General features: G+C 41.0%; 1 protein-coding gene across 2 annotated transcripts in view; it reads left to right on the top strand.

The window, feature by feature from the left end:
- Positions 1 to 17880, top strand: part of ARB2A (ARB2 cotranscriptional regulator A) — a 1780167-nt gene that overhangs the window by 1359288 nt on the left and 402999 nt on the right. For both annotated transcript variants that reach the window (XM_085632474.1, XM_085632472.1), the window contains exon 11: positions 3032 to 3116. In XM_085632474.1, coding sequence (XP_085488600.1) covers positions 3032 to 3116 — 85 coding nt within the window. The remainder of the gene's footprint in view (positions 1 to 3031; positions 3117 to 17880) is intronic.

The following is a 17880-nucleotide window of genomic DNA, read 5'->3' as shown; positions in this document are numbered from 1 at the left end:
AATGGGTAGCGTGTAATATGGTCCTTTGTTGGTTTACAATATTAGCACAATCCCTCTGGCAATTTAGGACCTTTTTACACAGTTACCCTTATTGTACCCACTATATAGTAATGTGGGGGTACTTCTATTGTGCAAAAGCAATGATGTAAGAACTCATATTTCACAGGCCTAAGATGTTATGCCAAAGATAATTGTGAAATAAGGATTGTATCCAATGAAAGGCCAAGATTTAGTATAATTTAGCGTTACAGTGCATTTAGTTAATGACTGGCAAAACCACTCAGCATAGTTTCCCCATCGTCCATTTTTAATTAAAAACCTTTTTCAGAAAGCTAAGTAAAACAGAAATATTCTAATGGCGTTAGGGCTTTTTGTTAGTAGCTTGAAAAAAATCTGCCCTTAACCAACGACCATTGTGTACTTAACAGTCTATTCACGAAATCTAAAGCAAAATCTAAAAGTTCTAATGACAGTGAGGGCCCGTTGTAGTTGTACATTGCTGAAATTCGAGTGAGACATCTCTTACTACAGAGGTACTGCTCCTTTTAACAAAGAAAATCCTATTAAAAAAAGAAAAAAAAACTTTGTACTGTCTTTTTACAGTTCGCCATACACAGGTAATATCCATGTATGTCAGCTTGTCCTTTCCTCTGCTAACTAGGAGGTTATGTTCCTATTATCAAGGAAGTTTTTATGCGTTTTGGCTTTTTCTCAATTTGTTCCCCGTAGTTCTATGGGAAATTCGATTGTGTTCTGTGTGTGAAGAAGGCGAAAAAGAAAGAAAACTATCCGAGGTAATTAAGGTTAGATTGAGATAATATTAAAACAATTATAAACAGTAAATTAGGCGTTTTCACAAATAAAAAAGGCAGCTCACCTTTAATATTCATTAGCATAACAAAACACGCCAAGGCAGATTATATTATTGCGGTAAAATTAAAGATTGTTTGTTTATTTGCTTTTTTACCAAATATATTTTTACTAATGCAATTCTGAACTCGTGGGGATTTTATCATTGTTTTATTCAGCATAATGACATTAATAACTAGCGGTATTTAAGATTATATTAATGACCACGAACACACCGACTGCTCATTCTTATCCGCACGCAATTTAGAACTACCCTTAAACACTAGATATCTAAAGTTATAAGCAAGTTGGTGATTGTAAACTTTCGTCCTCCCAAAGGCATAAGTTGTGCACATGTGCGGAAGTGTTAAAGAGAAATGTTCCTGCAGCCGATCTCCTGCGAGAGTATTGTGTTTGAGGAGGCATTAACATTGAATAATCTTTAAATACAGGGCTAATAGCAGCTCGTCTTCGGCTCTAATTGGTGACATTATGCGAAGAGTGAATTGTTGCGAAAGCCATTCCTCACACAAGCTATCAGCCTTGCATCAGTGGTGGCCGATTTTTTGCCACCGTGGAAATCATGGTTTTGGAATTTCTTAGACGCCTTGATGAATGATATCTTGACATAGCTTTTAAGACTATTAATTTCTTATAGGCAGTTGTCACATTGTATGAAAAGCTGTGTTCATTGTCAGCTAATCTTCTGGTTTTACCAAATTCCTGATAAATGTAACCATTAATGCTCCTATCAATTTGGCAGTTTAATCTGAAATATTTGTTACTTTACCTAAATAAATTCGTTTTATGGGAGCCACCATAATAACATAATCCAAGTAAATATTTTTTGAATTCCCGATAATTGTATAAGTACTAAAGGGTACCTCAGTTAAGCTTTGAAAAATAGTCATTTCAAACTTTTGGGCTTCTAGAAATGTAACTTTTTGTAACGTTACTTGACACTGTTTGTTTTCATGTTTTATCCACGCTATTCAATAGTTTCAGTGATTTGCTATTCCATATAGAAATCAGGCATGCTTTGTGAACTTCACTTTCTAATCTCATACAGCAACCGCTTCCCTTTATGTTCTTTCTGGTCTCCCTGGTCCCGGAACAGTAGGGTTGCCCTGACAAATCTATTCAAAAGCCATTCCTCGGCCTTTATTGGTGGGGACTGGAGCCTTTGAAATTCTCCCCTCACTGCAACGCAGCTGACATCTTCTTCCAGACAGAATGAATTAAGGAAATACAATAAGACACTTCATCTACCAGTCAAGGATCTTTCCGCAGTGAGGGCGGATTCCATGGTGCACAACCAAGGCGGCAAACATCTAAAAATGCACAATACGTGCTTGTTTACCAGGCTAGCAATCAACCATTTTTTTGCAGACATGATTGATGGGATGATTTAAAGAAGAAAATATTTGTCAGGGAATTCATGGTCTCTTTCTAAGAAAGTAAAAAAATGGAACTGAGACAACCCGGGTAAAAAGCCAAAGCACAGAGACAGCTTTATAATGCAAGTGATATAGATTTTTAATTTCTTCTAAAAAGTACTTAAACTATCATATTATCTAACAGATCAACCTTTATCACGACGGGATTTGAGCCCTCAACCAAGTCCTGTCCAGAATGATCCCATAGTTTTTACCCTTCATTACTCGTGGTTGGTAACACATTTGTTTCTCTGAGCTGCCAAGTATTAATATGCTGAGATTTTAAAAGTGATCTGAGTGGCTCTGGGAACTAAGCGAGGAAGGATTGTACTTTATTTATTTTTCATCTCTTCGAATTGGCAGGGGCTGGCTGTACTAAATCAGTTGCGTGGTTTAGGAACTTCCAGTTGCTGAGATATTCGTGCTAGGAAGGAATTCTTTTTCCTGTCGGGTCTTTTCACGTTCGCAGCCACACAAAAACAATGGATTGAGCCATCACAAGGAAGAAATTCCTCCTCTTAACAAAGCACTAGCAGAAGATGACCTACGATAGCTACATCTTTTGTTACATTTGATATCCGGTGGTTACCAAGCAATTGCAAGAGAAAATAAGGAGTTTTAGTAATTGGTAGTGCTAAATAAAACGACTCCACCTAAAGACAATCAGTGCTGTTTAATTTTTATCATGCTTATCATTACCCTGCCAAGCCTTAATTTATTTTTATATATTTGTCTTTCCTTTGCAGAACTGTTGCAATTGGGTGTCTAGTTCGGAGCCATTAGATACATCAGTGGAATCCATGTTGCCAGACTGCCCCCGTGTCTCCGCAGGTAAAGACTCTCCAATCAATGCAATATACCCACTTTTTGGAAAAATAACAGATTCTATTGAGAGCGATTAATGTTTGGAATATCATAATAGCTACGGTGTTTCAAAGTAGCTATCTTCCAGAAGCCAGTACTTTACAAACAAATAAATAAATGTTTTCCCTGATATGACACTTTTGTGTTACAGTAAGATTTTTTGTACTGAAGAAAATGAATAGATCAGTAAATCTGTAAATATTCTTAATTCATTTAGGCCTTAAATGGTAGTCAAACCTTTTCAGATCTATTCCCCCAGCCATGCAATATCACTGACCAATTTTCCATAGCATAAATATTGCAGTTTTTGATTTTGTGCAAAACCGATATTTCCAAAGTCCCACCACACATAGACAAAGTGGCTATTACTCCACAAACCTGCTTAAAGTTGTCAGAGCAACCTAGCATCGCCCTCAGCCTTAATGGTGTAAAATACCTCCTTGGTAGAATTGTATAAGTGTTTTCTTTAGGCCGAGTGCAGATGGACAATTCCTCTGCGCTTATCCAAAGCAGGTCCAGAATACTTCTGGAATTTCTGTGCCAGTTGGGCATATAGCTGTGCTTTTTGATGTGATCACTAGTTATTTACATGGTTATAGAGGTGAGAGATCCCTTCAGTTGGGATCTGAACGTCTACCCACTGCTTCCATTATTTTCTTGCTAATACCCAAAGCCATTTAGTTAGGTAATATTTATCTGTATGTGTGCATCTAGCTCTGTGAGTCAATCACAGCATATATTCTAAGAGGGTGAGGAGTAATTTTGTTTGGTGAGGACCCACGGCTTCAGATGCATTTCTGGACGGGGATATTCAAATAAGGCTCGATGTTGAGGAATCCTAAACTGCCCTCTTTGGTGGACCAAAACAGAGTCTCTTTAAACACTTTCTGGGTTTCGTAATGCCATAAGAAAGTTGTATGTTTCTTTTGTAACTGGTTTTACATAGGGTTTGGGGATTTCAACTGGAGCATGTGTGTAAAAAGACAGGGGTGGTACTTCATTTTGGTGCTCACCACCCTGTCCAACCACAAAATTTCCCTCTTGCCCCATCTATAAAGATCTTTGTGCAGGATATCAGGAGGCAAGAGGTATTGTGTCAAAACAAATCAGCTGTAAAAATTGTCAAATTTATGCCCAGATATTTCATAGGGCTTGATGTCCAGGCCGGACCACGGTGGCCAAGGGCGTTCCCTACAGGCTTGTTGTAGGTCTGATATCCCCATTCCGTGAGTTTTGTCATAGTTAATCTTCAAGCCAGAAATCTCCTAAATTGGATAACTTTACCTGTCAAAACTGGCAATGATGTCTCGCAGTCAGTTAAGGAAGGAAAGGAAATTATTGTCAAATCCCATTAACTTGTCTTCCCTCTGCTTTGCTGTAATTCCTTTGATGTAATGGTATTTAATAATCATTTTTCATAAGAGGCTTCATTGACTAGGCGAACAATAGGGGTGACAGTCGGCACCCCTGTCTCAGTTCCCTCAGAGGATTTGAGGGGTGAATTAACCATACTGTTTTCCTCAGTGAGGGGGCCACAATCCTAGATTAATTAATTTTAGCATATGCGTACCTATTTCTGTTTTCTTCAAGACTTTTTCTGATATTGCCAGTCTACCCTGTCAGATACCTTTTTCACCTCTAACGAGAAGAAGACTATCAGTTGTTTGCCTCCTTCGTCTGACTGTATGAAATTAACAATAAATACTATACTGTCATGAGTGAGGTGGTTTATAATAAAGCTTGATTGTGGGGGTGAAATAATTGAAGACCTGAAAAACTAAATGATGGCAACCAAAACAGATAGGCCCATGCTCTAACCCCATAATCAGCCCTGCAGTCTTCCCGTCCCCACCAAGGAGCTGAAAGGCCACCAGGGATTTTTTGTTTTACAGAAAAAAATAATAAGATGGGGGCAACCTAGCAAGGGACTGGGCTTAACTGCCATCCCTAAAGCCACAACAGACATTCTCCCCCTTGCCCCATAAGCCTCCCACCCACCCCCCGAATAGACAGATTGGGGGTATCTTCCATGATTTTACCCCAGACAGCAGAAAGCTCTTTTCACCCAGGCATGTTTGACATAAGAGCCAGCAGTGAGGGGAGTAAATCCCAATTACACTATTCATGCTCAGGGTCAGCCAGCAACCGGGGAACACAACAAACCATGGCGATGTCTGAAACTTAGAGACCCATGCGAATCTTGTATGGTGTTGCAAGCTTCGATCCCACTGCATTTTATTATGAATGTTCTGCAACTGTCAAACTTTCGCTAAAATCATGCATTTTCCTCACATTTCCGTAAAAGACAGTGCTGGAATCTGCAGGCATCCAAAAAATTCTTGCCACCCAGCTGTGCCACACTCTCAATAAAAGCAGTACCTACTTGTGTTGCTGGGTCTATTGTTGGATTAGTTACAAACCCAACCATGGACCTTGTGAAGCCCAAATTGACTTCAGATTGTCACCGTTTTGATTTGCGTGGGCAATAGGCCCCATGAGTTTTAGTAGGTTTTGGCAGCCAAGTACATGCCAGAATTGTACTGTTATCACGTTTTATGATGGAAGTAGGGTGTAAGGTGGGTATGCTGGGTATTGGGAATTTTGTTGATCCCTACAGATTCTGGAACTTTCCTTCACAGAAATGTGGGGACACTGTGTGATTTTATACAAGTTTGAGGATTGGAGGACATTCTAGGTGAGAAAGCATTCTGGAATCCAGGCAAGTCACACCGACCAGGGCTCCCCAGAGTGTTTTGTTTTCAGAAATGTCTAGGTTTAGTGTGTTCCCTTGGTGGCAGTAAACCCAGGCCAAAATACTGCAGTTACTAAATGCCAAAATGGGTCAAATATCATGGCGAAAATGTAATGTCACCACATTGCATTATTAGGCCTAGTTTTTAGTGGGTGATACGCCCAACCATACAAGTGGGGTACCGTTTTTATTGTGGGAAATCTCACAATACAGATTAGTAGGACATTTGTTATTATCATTGTTGGTTCTGGCCCTTTTTGCAGGGTTATCTTCAAACATTTTGCCTTCTTCCTCCTATTTTTGTTGACCTATTTTTGTTGGCTTTAGGACTCTGGGCACTTTAGCTCTGCTAACCATTAGTAAAGTGCATAAGCTCTCTGTCTAACTTGTATTGATGGTTGGTTTATGCATGATTGGCATATTTGATTTACTAGTAAGTCCCTAGTAAAGTGCATCAGGTGAGCCCAGGGCCTGTAGATTCAAAGCTAATAGTGGGCCCGCAGCACTGATTGTGCCACCCACATGAGTAGCCCTGCAAACATGTGTCAGACCTGCTACTGCAGTGTCTGTGAGTGCTGGTTTTAACTGCCATTTCAACTTAGCAAGTGCACAGACTTGCCAGGCCCAAACCTTCCCTTTTGCCGCATGTAAGTTATCCCTAAGGTAGTCCCAAAGCAGCCCCATTGGCACGGTGCAGTATATTTAAAAGCTAGGACATGTACTATTGTGTTTTACATGTCCTTATAGTAAAATACTGCTAATTTCGTTTATCAGTATTGCAAGAACTATATCTCACGTATGGTAACATAAAGATTGCCTTGAAATATCTTTTAAGTATAAGTTCCTATTGGGAGTAGATAGAGATTTGGTGTTTGGGATCTCTGAACTCACAAATTAAAAATACATCTTTTGATGAAGTTGGTTTTTAAATTGTGTGCTTGAAAATGCCACTTTTAGAAAGTGGGCATTTTCTTTCATAACCACTCAGTGCTTCTGCCTGTCTGTAGAAATCATGTCTGGCTTGCCTGACAGTTGGACTCTTGTGCATTCACTCTAGACAGTCACACAAAGGGTGTGCCTTGCATATCCTGATAGGCCATCATCAGGCTGATGGGCCTTCCTGAGCTACAGTGGTGAGACGAGTTGTCACTGACACCTGAATAGGGCTGTGCCTATCCTCACATAAAGCTGTCTCCATCCCCCTGTAGTGTGTCTGAAGCCATGTAGGGAAAGGCAGGGTCTTGTTCACTACACAGATTTTCCTTTGAAATTTGTCTACTTCAAAGGTAGAAATGGGTATCAGTTTTGGACCTCTGATACCCCAAAATCAGAACATTTCTGGACAGAGGACATTCGGCCAGGAAGTAGAGCTGTATTGCTGCCAGGAGATACTGCCAGTTTGTTGGTTGCTTTGATATGCTGGCCTGCTGCTGCTTCTGTCCTGGGAGTGAAAGGACTTTACTTTGCTTTCTACATCCTGCTTTAAAGGTTCTCCAAGGGCTTGTGGGTGCCTGCCTCCTGTTAAGAAGTCTCATTGCCATCAAAGACTTCACCTGCCTCTTGCTAACAGCACCTGGACTTCTCTGCTGGGGAGTTCTGATTTTCCAACACAAGAAAAGCAACATGGACTCCGTCAGCGATGCCACTGCCTGTACTGGAGCCAAGGGCACAGCTTGTAAAGTGCATAACGCACCACCCCAACTTACACCGCAGCCATGATGCCTGTTGATGCCAGCGCCTCAACTGCATCATCGAGAAGTCAATAACAAACGTAGGTGACCACCCAAACTCATCGACACTGTCCCATTGTAAGGAACTGATGCATTGTCTCTGCCGCCTCACCTCCCCTGCAACAGTAAGGAACCAATGCATCACCTCCCCTGCCTAGAAGTAAGGAACCGACGCCTCACCTCCCCTGTGGCAGTAATGAACCAATGCCGCACCAGCCCAGCGACGCCTCACCTCCCCAACGGCTTGCAACGTCTTTTGTGTTTATCGTTTTCAAGGTACTGTTACTCGGGGTCTGTGTGACTCCGTAGCTGGCCTGCGCTTTCCGTGATCACAATTTTCCAGAGCTATATGTGTGCAGTAATCTTTTTCAAAGTGATATCTCGATTTGTGTATGTTTGATTTTTGTTGTTTTGGTCTTGCTTTATTCAGATAAATATTGTCTATTTTTCTAAACTGGTGTGGTGACCTTTTGTAGTGTTTTTACTGTGTTGCTGTGTCTGTATGTACAAATGCTTTACATATTGCCTCTGAGATAAGCCTGACTGCTCGTACCAAGGGGGTGTGCAGGGGTTATCTCAGCTATGTGACTCCCTTACCCTGACTAAAGTGAGGGTCCCTACTTGGACAGGGTGCAAACCACTGCCAACTAGAGACCCCATTTCTAACAATATTTGCATTTTTCTCCATTTTTACCTTCAAAATGTAAGCCAGTGTGCAAGAAAGAACACATTTTGCAAAATTACCCCTAACTCACATGATAGTATGGGTAACATAACATTTGGTTTTGTATATATAACCACTATCCTTAAACTCAGTTTCTAGGGCACAGTCAAAAAAATGGATACGTTTCTTCCTACCCACTTTTCATTCATTAGATTTTACCATATGAATTGGTATACAATGAAATTTCATTTATAAGATGCTACTCAGTTTTTGGCTTTGAGTAGTGCATCTTTTTGGATAGGCAAAAACACTTTATATCCCTGCAGTTAGAAGGGTCTAACAGACGTAACACTATATTGCTCTTTGTAAATCGACTATTGAGCCAAAACAATAACATGTGAAATTGATGATGTCCCCTATTTAAATTTTGTCTGGGTTCACTTTTGGATTTGACATCTGTTTCCACCACGAACTGCAAGTAGGTGGAAAAAAGGTAAAAATGAATTAACACTTTAAAAAAACAGCAAAGACTTTAGTAAAAATCTTTTTTTAACAACTCTGCTCTTTCATGAAAGCTGAGAAGATGGTGATCCTAGCATAGTATTCCTTATTGTCTGTGCCAATTTTAGAAAAAATACACTTTCTTGCACTGCACTTTTTCCCATTTTTCAAAAAAACGACCCACATTTTGCTGTATTTTGTTTGTTTTCTCAATTCTCCCCAGAATAGTTCACAAACCCTGGTCACCACTAGAATCTCCAATGTGTGGGGAAAAAAGGATGCACATATGGCCTTAATGCCTTTTGTAGAAAAATGTTATAAAAGCCTAAGTACGAAGAACCACAAACAGCAAAAATAAGCTAATTACTGGGGCTGCATTAGCCTCAGCAGCTAAAGGGTATTGCAGCATAAGCATGCTAGGTCACACTATAAAAGAGCACTAGGGAAACAAAAAGGCCCTAAGTAACATTTGTCAGATGAAGTATGATAGTATTAAAGAGGAGAACATCCCTATGTTTTGGTCTGTTAATAACATTATTGACAAATTTCCTATCATCTTTGAGTGTATGATCCTTAAAGATGATTGAAAGCAGTATTTGGAGGAATTATATGGTTCCACTTGCCAGGTAGACTGGTTTGAAGGATTATTGTGCAGATGTTGCATCACTGAGGTCTGTCATTATGGAAGGAGTTAACGAAGTTATTAGGAATATGAATTCAATTAGGGCAGCTGTCCCGATTAATAAACTAGGATGTGTTTTTGGCCTCAACGAATGATGAGCAACTCAGTTATGGCCTTTTTTAGATGGCTTGTAAAGAAAGTCATTATCCCCTCATGTGGCATGGAGTAGTAGGAAGGTTTTAGAAGCAATCCCTCCTGCTTCCCTTTTATCTCCTTAAAGCTCAACAATATTGTGATGACAATACATTTTTGTTCAATTTAGTGAAGGCCATAATTGCACATTTTTTATGAGATTAAAATGTAATTATTTTGGCTGTTTCAAGACATCAAATTGAGGGAATGGATTGGCACCAATAACTGTGGCTTTTATTTACCAGCTCATTAATATGGCCTTTTCATTTTGAAATTGCTAAAACTAAATCATTTGCACTTATATGTTGTATTATGAAGTTCAAAGTAATACATGGAGAGTTTAAGGTTATTCAAGGGAAGTTAATTCAGTTGATTTTATGTTTAAAGGAAATAGTCATTGATCCTAGACAAAAGACTAAAGTATTAAAGACTATAATTTGCTAGTGTAAAGAAAAGCATTGCCCATTGTCTAAGTTAGCAGTGATAAAAACAATTAAATGCTAACTGAGGCTCTGATTATTTGGCAATGAGCAGAGCAATACATTTTTAAGGAGGCTAAAAAAAGACTACAATCATTCAAAAATTATCTCTTGCTAGTCTACCTGCAATAAAGCTAACAACTGCTCATCAATCTAAGGCTAGAGAAACTTGTATAATAAAATTGTCATCTTCTGTATGCAATTGTCCATCTAGCTCTCACATGTTTTTTAATAAAATGGTATGTGATACACTCTTAAAAAGACATCTTGAGGAAGATGAGATGTATGTAACAGAGAAGATGTATATAGAAATATCTAGAGGTTCTTTAAGGTCTTTACTCCCTTTGAATTATCTTGAGGAGTTCCCTTGTCCCAACAAACATCTTGAGCCGCTCAAGTGTCCTCTAGTTATAGCACCTAAAGATATATGGAATGTTTTTTGTTTGCAATCTGCTGGTATTAAGCCTGGATATTATAAGTGTCAATGGAAGCGTCCCTGGCCTTTAATTCATGTACTTATAAATTATCTATAGTTCCCGGACCTAATCATTTTGCTATTACATCCCCTGTCCCCTTGTGATGGTGCAATTAGCTTAATGAAACAAATATAACATTGACTGAGCTCTGCAGAGTTGCAAAGTTTGGCCCAGTAAGAGATTCAGTACCTCAAGGTAAAGACCTATTTTCAAGCCATCAGGGCATATCTTTTGAGGGATTCAAACTTTAAGAATTATCCACCAGTCTCAGGGTGCCCCGGTTATTTCCCCTCAAGAAACCGCTTTACAGAAAGGCAAAATGAGAGGTTGTATCTGGAGAGGTTTCCTGTTCTGTAGCACCTTCACCCAATGGTGTTTGGAACCTGTGTAGTTGAGTCTAATCCTAGCTGACAGAATGATGCATGTGAAATTGTAAAGCATAAACTTAGTGTTGCAAAATAACAACTCTTCACTCCGGGTAGCAGAAAGTGTTTATTGTGGCTGAGGAGCACCAATGGACACTCCTAAGTCCTGAACGTCCTTCCACCAACTGTCCTCCAAACATCTTACACTTGAATCAATACATTCTAAATTTTACCTAACATTCCATGAATCTAAGAGGCACAACACATATTTATTGTCCTCCTAGGATGAGACTGCTCCCAAACCCTTCTTACTTGCATCCGTAGTAATATTTTCTGCAGTAGGGTCACAACTCCTTAGGGCACTGCCAATCTCTGATTTAATGACCTTAAAATCCTAATCACAATTAGGGGACCACAGAAAGGTACTGTTTTGGTTTAGTAACTGGCGAATATTAGGCGTTTTTCCCTTATAGTTAGGGTTGTACTTTGCACAAAACTCAGCAATACCAAGAAAAGACCTAACATCATCCTTACTAATAGAAATGGATGCATTCTCAGTGGCAGACACTAGGGTTGGCTTGGGTTTAACTCGATATTCATTAATGCTGTGTCCTAAATAAGTGACATTCTCCTCTACATTTGGAATACTCTTCTGTGAGCCACTTTGCTTCCAAAATTCTCAAAACTTCCAAAAACCTGGACTCATGTTACTTCTTGTTCGTGCCAAATTCCAAAATGTTCTCTTGAAAACCCCCTTTTTCCTTGCTAAATAGTTGGAACGTGGGATGTTGAAAGACACCAGCTGCCGATGCCAGGACGAATAGCACACGCTTAAATTGGAAGTAGCTAAATAGAGTGATGAATGATGTTAATTTCTAGTGATAGCGAAATCTGGTATTATGCAGAGAAAAGATCTTTTGTGGAAAACCACCTTGCATCTTTCAGACAGGTGACCATTTCATTTTTCTTTGGCAAAGGAAATCTAAAACAATATTGCTTTTTAAATGGTGTAAATTCACGGACAATCTTACTTTTCCATTGCTTCGTCTGGCTGCCACCAAAGGTGAAATTCAATCTGAAGCTTCGATTAGTTCAATGACTTGCAAAGTCACCACCTTGTCAAACTCTTTTGACACCTCCTCCTTTACTAGCACAGGTATATTGCGAACCTTGTCCACTTTGGGTACTGTATCCTCCTTAAGTATTATTCTGTGTTCAGATCCTTTAAGGTTGCCCAAATTCTTACCAAATACAGTGGGAAATTGTTTTAGCATCCTGTTACCAACTGTAGTGCCTTCATCCACCACTAAAACATGTTCCTTACTATTTTGATCTAAAACGACATGCAGCATTCCCTGGTCTAACCATCCCAACACTGTTGGACCTGTCTTGGTCACATAAACTTTCCCCTGGTCTCTCTATTCTTGAACCTGAATGTAAACCACCTGTAACCCAACATGTCAATTGTTTCTCAACTGAAACCTTCCGGATGTATGTCAGGTTATGACAATCATTCACCCAGCTTTTGCACAAATGGCGATGTCACCTAGGCGCTATCCCCTCCGGGTCTCTGATAAGAACGCCACTAGACGAATTGATAGGGTTGAGGTTTTATTAGAAACACAGTGTCCGGATATGCTCTTTTCTTTCTCCCTCGCAAGATGGTGGAAGGCGGAGGTTGCAGTCCCACAAGTAGGTGTCCCGGTCAGGATGGTGTCTTGTCCGTCTCGGTTCTCTTCACCTCGGCGGGGTCCCGTTTCTGGTGGGGGTTTGCCTCAGCGAAAGGGAAGGTAAGACCAGGGGTTAGGTGATTATCCGGATACGTCAGGGATTTGAGGGGGAAAGGGAAGTGGAGGTTCACCGGGGGTCCGTCACCGTACTGTACACACGTGATCAGGGGGGAAGCTCTGTGAGTGTTTCGGGTACTAGGAACACACAGAGAAAAGAAAAGAGAGGAAGAAAAACAAAACCCCAAACCTCTCCCTCAAGACACCCCGTGAGCTCCCCACACAAAAGCAAAAATCCTCCCTCTTTAACTCCCTCCCCTTGTGGACAGTAGTCCCAGGATCCGGCCCCGTACCTTTCCCAGCCACACTCCTCCGGGCGTGTGGCGGGGCGAGATGCCGTGACGTTGGCCTCCTGGCTCTGCACCTCTTCCGTCCCGGCTGGTATGGACCTCCGAGTCGCCTCTTCCGGACTGCTCCACCTCCTCCGTCGTACTCGCACTTCGCTCTGCTCCGCTACCGACCACCGCCTCTCGTTCTCCGCTCTTCTCCTCGCTCGCCTTCTCCGCTACTCCTGTCTCTCCTCCATGGGCTTTCGCGCTGGCTTCCTCGCGGGCTTCCGTCTTACGGGGGATGGACGCGGCTGATTGGTTCCCTGCCGCTGACGTCACAGGGGGTGTTACCTCGTCCGCGATGAGCCAGCCGGCGTTAAAGGGGCCGCCAGCACCCTGCAGGAGAGGTGGAAAGCTGTCATCAATGGGGGTTGCCTCGTACCCCTCCTCTTCTCCCGAGGCCTGGCGACAGGCGATTTCCACAATTCCTCATTATTATGGTGTATGGCGACTTGGAGTCCGCAAAGATTTTCACATCCACCCTACCAGTATTCATCCAGCACTCAGGCTTGTTCCTGCAGATGGTGTCATTAATGTTTAACACAAGGTTATTTCTAACATTCATTCCAAGAAGATTTACCCTCTACCTCATAATCAGGATCAAACTTACTGACATCCACACTACCTTCACTTACACATTTCACCCTTGTATTTCTTTTCTTTCATACTTTTGCAAAATGCCATAGTATACCACAATTACTGCATTTTTGCTTGGCCACAGGGCAATATTTGCTATAAACCAAGTAACCTGTAACATCTAGCATGACCTTTCCCTTTAATTTTATTTTTTGCCAATATTAAAAGACCCTCTCCTATCCCTGCCAATATTTACTTACCCCACAACCTCAGTTTCTTACGTGTCTTGCGTTAAGAGCTAATGCACGTGTACTTTTCTGCTTCACGTACAATGGTAAGAACGTCCTAAAAAGAAGCATTGCTATTGACCCAAAGTCTCTCCTGAATTGCAGGATTACAAGTGTGCATAACAACCTGATCTCTGATCAAGTCATCATGTACATTTCCAAATTTGCAATTCATAGCCAATTTTTTCAACTCAGAGACATAATCATCAACGGATTCAACTTTACCCTGTTTCCTTTGAAGTAATTTGAATCTTGTGATTCCAATACATACCTTAATTAAAGATTTGTTTGTCCTTATATCACAGAGAAACACTTACTTCAGGCACAGACCCTTTTGAAAAACGAACCACACTTCTAGTGGGCTACAAAAACCCTAGACATATTGGCCCCCACTGGTGTAATAGGACTGCTTGGGTTTATACATTTATCTCTCCTTTCCATTTCAGAAAACTATCCCAGATAGCTTTAACTCCTTTATATTTAGTTACAAATAGCCAGTTTGCTAGTTCAATGGACAGATTTTAACCATGTCTCCATGGAGGGGGGTAATTAAGCCAATTTTTACATATTTCCCTGTTAGCAAGGAGCAGGAGATAAAACAGAAGAGATTGCTGATTAGCAACCAGGGAGTAGTAAGTTACAATATTGACCAAAAATAGAACCAATATAGAGTGAAACCTTATAGAGCCTCCAAAAATCCCCTCCATGGCCTCGCTCATATTGTCCCAGAGATTTGAGAGCCAGCCGCAAGAGAACAACATATGTTCATCATCTGCCTCGAGACAACTATACCTTCTACACTTGGGTGCCTGTTTTTGGTAAATATCGCAATCTTTTGGGGAATAAAAAAAAATCATTAATAAAGCGTAATTTTTTAAATTTCTTTTCAAATTGGCTGGTACGATAACTTTATATAGACGCTTGAAGGATACCCAAATCTGCCCCCGGCATCCTACCTCCCCAGACATAAGAGGGGGGCTGCAACTTATTCTCCTCTGCATCCACCAATGTCCAATACCATTTAGAGACCTCTTTTTTGTATATTTTGCATGTCCTGTAACCTTATCTCAATCTCCCAGGGGCCTCTGTTTTCAAGTTTTTTACTTGTATACCATGCAAGCAACTGTACATATTTGAATCTTGAAAGCCACCCATCAGTTTGGCTCATCAATGTCTCCCGAGGTAAAAGACCCTGTACCATGAGGAGGTCCTCCCATACTGTGTATGCCAGCATCCCTCAGCGGACGACTCATACTATTCAGTAGACACTCCAGAGTACCTGGGGGATCCCAAATAGGAGAATAGTCTGAATAATGTTTGATACCCAGGACCTTCCTTATTTTAAACCAAAGCCTATAAGCATCCTTTAGGACTTTCAATCTAACTGTATTGAAGTATTTTGGATCCCCAAACTTATATTGCAGGGCATGAATTCCTAGGTGCTTAGTTATTGGCGACAATAACCGGCCCCACATTGAACTATCTGGGATTCCTAGCAATATTCTGTAATTCTTAAACTGAAAAGCTTTGCAGTATTTCCTCAAGTTAGGTAATGCCAAGTCTCCTTTCTCTAATCTATGCCTCAACCATGACCGTCTGACTCCCGTTGCGGCCCATATGAAGGTTATTTCTCCTGAATTTTTGCTATGATTGTTTTGGTGAAAGCCATCGCAATACAGTTAAAAAACTATGTAATCTTAGGTAATATACAAATTTTAATCGGGTTTATCCACCAGTATATGGTAAATGGGAGGTACCGCCACTTGGTAAGCAATGTGTGAACTTCTCTTGCTTCCAAAAGATGAACTATAGATGCCCGTATACTTAAACACTGGCTTCACGCGCCTCTTCAGTTCGATAATATTCCAACACATGATGTCTTCTGCTAATTCCTCTAATCTGGGAATGGTCATTTCTTGGTCTGCCCTATAATCACATCATCAGAGTATAAAGTTATTTTAGTGCTGTGATACAAACTGGACTACTTGCTGATCTCCCCTGAGCATTTGGGAAAATGGCTCGATATAGATGTCAAAAATGAGGGGGGAGAGAGAGAGCAACCTTGCCTGATGATGAAGCTTCTAGTCAGTGCCCCGTTGAGTAATATTTGGGCAGACACAGCCCCATATAGCCTTTGGAGAGTGAAAATAAAGTTTGAACTAAAATTCAAAACCCTCAGGACCGCCCACAGATATTCCCAGCAGACTCTATCAAAGGCTTTGTTTGTGTCCAGTGTGAATGCAGCCAAAGGATCTGAGTAGGCAGTAGCACGATCAATTGTGCCAGTGAGCTCCTGTGTGAGCTCTTGGATCTCCCGCTTGGTGACAAAGCCCTTTTGGTCTGAATAGATTAATTGGGGGGCCAAAGACACCAATCTGTCTGCAAGAATGATGGTAAATACCTTATAGTCTGTGTTAAGTAATAAAATGGGCCGATACATATCTGCCTTCCTAGGGTCCTTAGCCAGTTTCAATATTAGTACCAAATGGCATCCTTTCAAGATTCAGGGATCTGGGCCGCCTCAAGGTGAATGGATTTTAATATCTTTTCCCATATAGATATAATCACCTCCCTCAGGGCATGGGTCTGGTAGATGTGTGGCAACATTGAATGGGAGAGCAGAGAGGAGGCTACACATATCATAGTAAAAAGTATGGCCTCTTTCCAAGCTAGGTTATGTCTTTTTTGACATTACTCTTGTGGAAGGAGTTAGGAAGATTAAACGCTTGCCAGAACACCTTTCTGATCATTCAGCGCTGATGGTGCTAGTAGAATTGCCTGCCCATCTGGAGAATCCTAGATGGACCGTTAACTGGGCCCTCCTTATATATGGAAATAGGAATCAAGCAGACCTTGGAGAAGGTCAGCAAAAATGTTGTTCTCAATAATATAGAGTCTTCCTCTAGCTACGCTTTTGGACACCTATAAGGACTATAATTGGGGGAATTTACAGAGTCAGTCATCCTATAAAAACCAGTTGGGCTGAGAAGGGCTTGTCTTTCTGGAGCAAGAGATAGGTGAATTGGAGGCGACCCTTCATGTGCAGAATACGAGGGTAGACCGGGGAAAATCTTTAAAAAACTGGAAGAAGCACGATTAAGATACAAAGTCAAGCTGAAGAGAAGTGTTGCGAAAGATGGCAGGGGAATTATGTGAGACTGTACAAATATGGGGAGAGAAGTGGGACAGTGCTGGCATAGAATGAGAGAGCAGATAGAGTTAGGAATAATATCAAAGAGTTGGTAGTTAATCCTCAGGGGGAAGTCACTGACAGGGTGGAGGAAATGGAGGAACACCTATTGACCTTATTCTTATCCCTTTATAAAGAGGAAGTTGAGCCAGATTTAGTACAGCTTAGGGGATGGCTGAGGTCTAGGGAATTTCCAGGGCTTACAGAGCGTGGGCAGAGCCTTCTGGTGGCTAGGATAACTGAGGCAAATCCAGGAGCATCTGAAACGTGGCAAAAAAAAAAGAGAAATCAGCGTATCCAGACAGCATTTCCTCCAAGCAGTATAAAGCTCCAATACATACCTTGGGTTCGAATTATTATCTAGATCTAAAAATGCTAATTCAAAAGCATTTACGTCACCAGAAACATGTACTTTAGTCATTTGACTGTACACCTGTAGCGCTTGTGGTCCCAGAGAGTGTAGCAAAATCCTTTTCTTCTACTCCGGAGCCACTTTGCCCGATTCATCAACCACATCAATGTAATTTGAAAATAAGCTTTCCACTCTGGCCCTTTTAAAGTAGGCTCTACGTCAGATGGCCAAAATACCTGAGGTGGACAAATGTTAAAACTTTGTGCGCCCATAATGTAATTGAATGGTCATGTCCAGTGTCCACTCTTCACAGATTGACTAGTTTACTGTCCTTTCTTCACCATGCAGGAGAGCACAACTGCTATGCCTAGTAATACCAACGTAGGATGACCCTACGAAGAAGAATAGAAGTAATTGAAACAAGTACTA

Source organism: Triturus cristatus, chromosome 2_1, assembly GCF_964204655.1.
Source record: "Triturus cristatus chromosome 2_1, aTriCri1.1, whole genome shotgun sequence".
NCBI classification, from domain to species: domain Eukaryota; kingdom Metazoa; phylum Chordata; class Amphibia; order Caudata; family Salamandridae; genus Triturus; species Triturus cristatus.
Note: the sequence above shows the minus strand (reverse complement) of the source record. Positions and strands in the feature narration are given on the sequence as shown.